Source organism: Nestor notabilis, unplaced genomic scaffold (assembly GCF_000696875.1).
Source record: "Nestor notabilis isolate BGI_N333 unplaced genomic scaffold, ASM69687v1 scaffold2567, whole genome shotgun sequence".
NCBI lineage: Eukaryota > Metazoa > Chordata > Aves > Psittaciformes > Psittacidae > Nestor > Nestor notabilis.
The window spans coordinates 21,113-28,913 of NW_009937591.1; the positions used below are offsets into that span (position 1 = coordinate 21,113).

At 45.9% G+C, this 7,801-nt stretch overlaps 1 protein-coding gene across 1 annotated transcript in view; it reads left to right on the plus strand.

Annotated features, from left to right (window-relative positions):
- MEI1 (meiosis inhibitor 1) overlaps positions 1-7,801 on the plus strand; it is a 35,240-nt gene that overhangs the window by 21,066 nt on the left and 6,373 nt on the right. Inside the window, 5 exon segments of the mRNA XM_010018878.1 lie at positions 1-199; positions 3,376-3,541; positions 4,971-5,075; positions 6,761-6,871; positions 7,448-7,632. Coding sequence (XP_010017180.1) covers positions 1-199; positions 3,376-3,541; positions 4,971-5,075; positions 6,761-6,871; positions 7,448-7,632 — 766 coding nt within the window.

Below are 7,801 nucleotides of genomic sequence, written 5' to 3' on the forward strand. Positions count from 1 at the left end.
CCTGCTGAAATTCTTCCTGCGCTACCCTGAACTTATGGGGAGATTTGGACATCAAGTCCTCCACCTCTGGTTTTCCTGGGGAGACCGCAAGCAAACTGGCACTGAAGAAGCTGGTTTTGGCGGCTCTGATCAGCTGACCAGTGCTAACCCGTTACTTCCCATTCTGAAGAGCAATTCCAGCATTTTACTTATTTTACTGGTATGTAACTTTCACAAGGACAGGCTGCCATCCTGGCCCTGATTTAGGGGGCTTTTTGGTTCTTAAAGCTCTCAGTGGTGTCACAGAATCATAGAATGGTTTGGATTGGAAAGGAACTTAAGATCATCCAGTTCCAACCCTGGCCACGGGCAGGGACACCTTCCATTAGACCAGGTTGCTCAAGGCCCTGCCCAACCTTGGACATGAGGCCAAGGATTCTGCTACAAGGGGCCAATGAGTGTATACATAGACATTCAACTCCCAGGGAAGCCTAATATGGAAAATGGGTCTTTCTCTGTCATCCATCCATTGTAATAGGAAGGGATCTTTTGAGAGCTGGTTAGGAAGGGATCTGAAGGGTGCTCATGCATGCTGTGAAAAAAACAGAAATACAGCTGGGTACTCCAGAGTCTTTTGTGGCAGCCTTTCAAGAAGCTGTTTTGCTAATTTGGGAGAAATTGTTTACTACTGGTAGATGAGAAGGATGTAAGGAACAAAGAACTTCGAAAAATCAGCATGCAGAGAGCAGGTCTTGAGGGCACGGCTTTCTGTTTGCTTGGGGTTTTAATTTTGTTTGGTTTCAACTGCAGAGTCTTGTCAGAGATTTTTGCAGCACTCCTGAGTTTTCAGAGCTGCAAACAGCATGTTTTATTGCGCTTCCAAGATAAAATAAAAATCTTGGGCCAGGGAAAATTAGCCAGTGCAGGGAGGAAAGGGGCCTTGAAGTCGCAGGGTTTGTGTGTTTGCTGGCGTAATGAGCTCTGTTAACCTATGTAATCATGATAGAATCTAGGTCCTGATGACTGCTCAGAGGCTTCCTCTCACTTCCACCTCTCCCACCTGCCCTGTCACCTGTGCCCATCAGTGGCCACTTCCCCCATGACTGTTCAGCCAGTCACACAGTAAATACTTGCAGACATTTCCACACAGGAACTTGAGATTTGCCTGGAAGGGCAAAAGCAAGGAGCTGTGATGTTTCTTCTGCAGCCTGTTAGAGAAATTAAAACTATGTATCACTGTGAATAGAAGCCCATTTCAGCAGACAGCGAGGAAACAAGGTTTGAGTCTGAGTGGGCACCCATCAGGCATTACAGGCTGGCGTGTATTTGTGCTGATCAAAGAGGCTATGAAGTATATTTTAATATCCCAGCTTACTGAAATGACTGACAGGAGGGTTCTTGCATGGGGCAGTTCTTTCACACTTAGCGTGATATTGCACAGTAGGTAGCAACATCCAGGCATTCGATACCATTGCAGAGCATTAGCCAAAATGATCAGTGAGTTGACATATCAAATTCAGGAGGAGAAGTGTCCCATGGGACTTGCCTTTGGCAATAGTTCTGGAACTTAGCACTCCATAATGTGGTGTGTACATCCCAGGTCTATCAATAAACAAAAGAAAAACAGTGGCTCCTTCCCTGAATGGAACAGTATTCCTGCTTCCCTTTGTCTGTCTTGCTGTGTGCTCTTGCAGAAATAAATTAATCTAGCTCTGTCCTGATTGTTGAAGTGAGCTGTAATAAATCACGGGCTTTGACACTTCACCTTTCAGTTGGAGAAGAGCATAATCAATCTGAATTTAGATGGACTAATAAAACAGTGCAATATCCTGGGATAAATATACTGTCAGGTGTAAAGAAAACTTAGGAGCTGAATAACCTCAGTCTGAGATTGCACTAGTAAAATGGAAATGTCTCTGCATGGTACAGTGAAATAAAAATGAATGTCCTTCCAGGGATGATTTATTTGCTTATCTGCTTTTAAGAATTGTCTGGGCTAGATCGAACAGATGGTTCGTGGCTTCATCTGAGACCTTGAGCTCCTGAGTAGGAAGGAATATGTTAACACAGTGATGCATTTACCAGGACCAGGAAGGCTGTGGCCCTTGATTAGTGCCATTTTGTGTTGTGTGTGTTCATCTGGGGGTGAATGTGATCATGATCACACACTGTTCCACTGTGTTCCACATGTTTTCACTGAAGCATGTCTTCTCCATGCTTCAGATCTGAGCTGCTCTCTCAGAGAATGGAGATAGGCTGACAGGCATTAGATTACATTCCTGAATGTCATATGGAGCAGATCTATGTCAGTGGAGCGGATTGTACAGACAGCTCCCTGCCCCTTATTCCTGAAGGTATCAGATATGGCAGGAATCAGGCTCAGAACTACGTAAGTTTTTCTGGCACAGGCAGCCTGTTCTTACCTTAACTGCTTTCCTTGGGTATGGGGTCCCACAGCCATTTCCTCTCCATCGTCCTAGTCAGGATTCATGACTACTATGTGATAAGGAAGGCAGTAGGCTGTCCTGGCAGGCTGTAGGCTTGGTTGCTGAGATTGGTTTTCTGTTTACCTCTTTCAGCTGTACCATTTGCAATGCAGTAGCTAGGACTGCTGGGGTAGGAGAGACAAGGTAGTGCTGACATAATGCATATTGAGATGATCATATTATGTCAGCACTACCAAGCATTTTCTGCCTGATCCTTATGGAACTACAGCTCTACATTCTGTGCAAGTGAATTTAATGTTAAATACCTTAACAACAAACGTGTGTACAAGTTAAGGCTGTGTGGTTCAGCTCAGAGACTCCAGAGGTCTGTAGCCACGAAGCAGGCTCATGGGCTGAATGCTGTGTGCACAACTCCCATTTCCTGAGATTCAGTGATTGCTTGTATGGTTCCTGTATGTTTTATGCAGTTGAACTGTTATGTTGCTACTGCAGATACAAGGCTGCTGGTCTTTTGAAAATAAGTAGCTATGGACTGACTCATAATTATGTTTGATTTTAGGTAAGCATCTTTCATATGCAACCTTAGTTTTCCAAACAATAATTTGAGGAGAAGTGCCAGAGGCTCTGTGCTTTTGGAAATAGGGCCCTGGCTTTAGGATCCCATGTGTCTAAAATCTTGCTCTTAAATGTATGTTGCCCAAACATTTGTGTGCTAGATGGGAGTTACATAGCCAAGTGCATTCTTTAAACAGGATATTACTCAGAGGTGCCTATCAGATGAGAGTCTGTCTGCTTTATTCAGTTCTCTGTTTAATCAGGACATACTTCATCTGAACGGTACTTTATTAGTCTGTTTCCCAAGGCACCAGATTAGCATCATGGTATTAAATAGCAGTGGGTTCCACTGAGTCAGGGCAGAAGGGTGATGTGTGTGCTTCTTCCCTTGCAGGACCTGGTCTGCTCAAGCTCTCTGGAGGTGGCTTGGAAGGTGTTGATGACTCTAAAGACCTTCCTGGAAAGCGATGACCATGTCCTTGTCTGTGACCTCCTCCGAAGTCAGTTCCTACAGATTCTGCAGCAGCTGCTGGTAGAGAGCAGCTCAGCGTCCTTACAAGGTGACCACCCTCTGAGACTTGGTCTTGCTTTAGGATCAACTAGCAGGGTAGATGAAGGGATACAATCTGGGATAAAGTGTTTTTGAAGTGCTGATACAGCTTCTGTATGTATCCGCATGAGGAAATTTCTGGACAGAACTGTACTGATTTTGTTTCCTTTTCCAGAGATCCTTACTTTGAATTGAGAAAGTCTTTTTCTAATTTAGGTTGTTCTGGCTTCAAACTTGGTTGTTAAACCAAGGTAAGGTTCTCTGTAAGTGTTCAAGTGGAGAGCTGTGCTGGTCAATCTTCCAGCTTGAACAGGGGCTCAACTGGTGACTGAAAGACACCCTCCTTTTTGCCTCTTCTCTGTGCAAAACAGCTTGGTGTGCCCGAGGACACTCAGGGAACAGAGATCATCTGAATAATTCATGATATTGATCCCCAAACAGCAACTGTGGCATCAGCAGATCCCATAATTCTATTAAATTTCTCAAAGAGAGCAGAGTTGTGATTGGGGGAAATCCCTGTTTTCCTTACTAGCCCTGGCTGTGGAGTTGGGACTATTGTCCCATTGTGAAAGGTGCTGTGCAAAGTACCTTGTCAGCTTGAACTGAAACAGGGAGCAGTGCTAGGGTGTCCTTGGCTCCCCTAAGATAGGAGCCCAGCACACCTTTTCCTGCGGGGGGGCACAGACACTTTTAACAGCTCTTCTCTGGGGTGTTTTGCCATGATGCAGATGGGATAGAAGCAACAAGGGGGAAAGTATTTTTGCCTTACCTCCAGCAAAGTCAGTAGGCTGGAGAAGAGGGTGGGGTTTAAAGCAGGAGCATGTCGAGCTTGAGGCTATAGGGTTATGGATAAAGAAGGCAGTACTGGCATCTTGTTTGGAATTTTGCACATTTAGACACTTGTGGACTTGATCATGGGGTGCCAGGGGCTGTGGGGAGGCAGACTGTCCATTTCCTATTGTGGGAGGCAGACCTATTCCTCCAAACCACTGGTGATGGAGAGAGGACACTGGGCTTAGAGGGGCTTCTGCAAGATTAGAGCCCTTCTGCTGCCACTGATATCCCCAGCTCCTCTTCATACTGCACCTTGGATTTGTTAACCGAGTTCCTGGCAGCTCCATCAGAAAGTCAAACACCAGATGTACTCTTGAGAAATGACTTCCTTGTCTCCCAGCATGCAGGCAGCTCTCTGGGAGGTCTGGGGCAGGTAAGTCCAGGGAATCTGCATCCGTGTTGAAACAGTAACCTGCGCTTAGACAAGAAGGCAGCCCAACAGTGAGACTCCGTCAAGGCTATGTTACCATTAAAGACACTCATTAGTGCTTCTTCCTCAAAACTGAAATCTCTTGAGCCTTTGTGAAAACATTTTTTGGAAGCAATACATATAATATTTAAGTTTAGAGTTCACTGCCAAGCTAAGCTGTCTGCACTCTTCTCAGCTAACAAGAACCTGCCTGTATTGTTGAGCCTCCTTTTCCTGGTGCAGCTGCGAAGCAAGGGTGTGAGGGAGCTGGGCAGCACGGATTTCAAGCTGCTTCACCAGGGTGAGTCTGTGCATCCATCTTCTCCCAGGGGTCTTTGATATGTGTTTGTTAATTGTTGCATAAGATGATATGGGGCTGGCCTTTTGTCCTTTCGCAGCAGGTATAGCTTGTGTTACAGTTACGGTTGCTTTGAAATACTTTCATAGCCAGAGCACTGTAAAGAGCCCTTGTTACCAGGACAGTCAACAAAACCCAGGTTCTCTTCCTCTTGCTTTTACAATACATTTGTGGTCTGGAACCTCTCAAGGTGGCAAAAGCATTCCCCTGGCCATGACGATTTCAGAGTCTGTGACTATTACTGACGTGGCACATGACAGTACTGCTGATGTGCTTTCTGAATCTTCCCTTTCCATCCACACTTGCTAACACACTCCTGCGAGGTTCAGGCAGGCCACAGGGGTGCCCTGTGAACCTGGGCTTGCCCTAGAGTGCAGGTCCAGAGTATATGGGCCTCAACCAGCTTCAGGACTTGCCCACTCCATCCCAGAGACCCAGAAGTGCAGGCTGTGTTTGTTTCTTCACCATACCATGACCTGCTGTCTTGTCTAGTGAACCTCACTTGGTTACTTTTCCCTTCTCATTTGCTTATTGGAGGTTCATGCAGGTTGTGAAAAAAGAACAGATACCAGGTGGAAGTTCAGCTGATCTATCCTCTCATCCCTTCCATGCTCTGATGAATGGATCTCTCCAGCAGGCTTTGAAGGACTATCCCCTTATCCCCTTCAATTTGAAATATTATGTGTCTCAGGGCTGCCTGTCTTGCCCTTGTAAAGGAGCAGTGTTCTTCAGACATTCATTAGCCAAGGGAATTGGGGGGGTGGAAGAACCACGTCCTCTTTTTACCAAGCCTTTTTAGCTGCTGTGATTTCAGAGAGCTCAGCTGCTTCCAAAAGGAGTCACAAACTCCTTTTGCTCTTGCTTTGTGCTCTCTGTTCTGTAGCACAACTTTCTCTCTGCCACAGCCACCCTCTTCCAGCCCTGCTTGGCTCCCCAGGCTGTATTCTTCAGGGGTGGGTGTGCAGGGCACTCTCCTCTGATGATGCCTATGTGGAATCAGCTTGTAGATGGAGTGGTTGTGGGAAGGTGTGTTGATGTGTGTTTTTTGAGAATTGCTTACTCAGACTTTAAGCCCCTCAAAAGATCTCCTATGACAGTTTTGCTGAGCCCTGCAGTCCTGGCTTTCCTTCCCATACTTGTGCTAAATATTGTTCCTAAGTGTTTGGTGCTTAAAACAAACATGGTGCATTTATTCTAGTGTGAGCAGGGTTGGCAAGAGTGGAGGAGCACAGCTCTCTGTCCCAGTGCCCGTTCCCCAGTCCGGTCACCATGTGAGAGGCACATGGCTGTTTATGGTTGACCTAATATTAGGATCAAACTCACTCTGTGGGAACAGGTAACTTATAGCCTATTGCTTTTGGATTCATTATAGCCCAATATGATCTATGCCCTTTAATATACCCTTTTATATTCCTCCTTCGCCATTGTCATCCTCCACTGTACCATCCAGTCTAAAGCAAACACTGTAGGGCAGATGCCAGTTGCTTTGTCTGTACCACGCTCTGTTAATTTTCACTTCAGGTTGCTTGGCTTTTTTACGAGCCCTATTCTCACTGACCAACTATTTTCTTCTGCTGAGGTGCTCTGTTATGTTGGTGTCCGTGTTATGCACATTCTTTTGTTTGCAGTCAGTAATCTCTGTGGGAAATGCAGGCCAAGGGACACTGACCTCCTGCAGCCATCCTTGAATTTTCTGTACTGGAGCCTTCATCAGACAACACCTGGTAGTCAACAGAGAGGTGAGGCAAGATTGTATTGATGGATAAATTAATCTTAGCGAGGTTGTAGCTTGGCAATCAGAGACTGTATTCTAACTGTCTCAAGAGGTGAGGTGGATTTTTCCCTTTCCAGACACAACATTAAAGTTAATAAAGACCATTTTGTATTTGGGATGAAGTTTTTTAGCTTGAGGGTTTTGGTTTGGTTTGGTTTTTGCTGCCTTCTGACGATTCAGGAATTGGCTGCTGAGAGACAGAAGCACTGTATTTTTCTTATTCATAAAACACAGCAGTGGGGCTTTGGTGCCTTGTTTGAAATGTTCTGGTATTGCCATGGTTCAAAGAATTAACAATAATAAAGAACAGCTCTAACCAACCTTCCAGCTGTGTTAGCTGAAGGCTGGTCATTTTATTAGGTGTCTGAGCAGTCGCTTGTGCTGTGTGAAATGAATACCAGTGTAGCTGGACAGCCTTACTCCGACGAGCTGGGGCTGCCTCACTGCCGCAGGGGTGTGCTCTGCCCTTCTCCTTTGCTTGTCAAGCTGGTTTAACCTGTGCCATCCCCTTAACCTCTCTGGTTGTGTGTCTCCCACACAGCAGTGGCTGTGCTGCTCTCCAACGTGCCTTTGCTCGAGCTCCTGCAAAAGGTTTTGGAGTGCACCTGGTCACGGTCCCCTCTCTCTGAACCTGCTGCTAACCTCTCACCTGAGGATGCCTTGCTGTGCTCTGGGTGGCTGCTGGCTGCATCCCTCTTACTTTCCCAGCATCGCTACAATACTGAGGTTAGCACCACTCCAGTGCTCAGATCCAGGGAATAGCTAAACCTTAAAAACTTAATTTAAAGAAATCTTCATTACCAGAAGAAACTGGTTTGCTTTGGCCTGGAATCTGCTTGCCTTGATTGCTGTTTTGTTATTGTTCACAAGTTATTCCCTGCTGCACTTCAGCAGG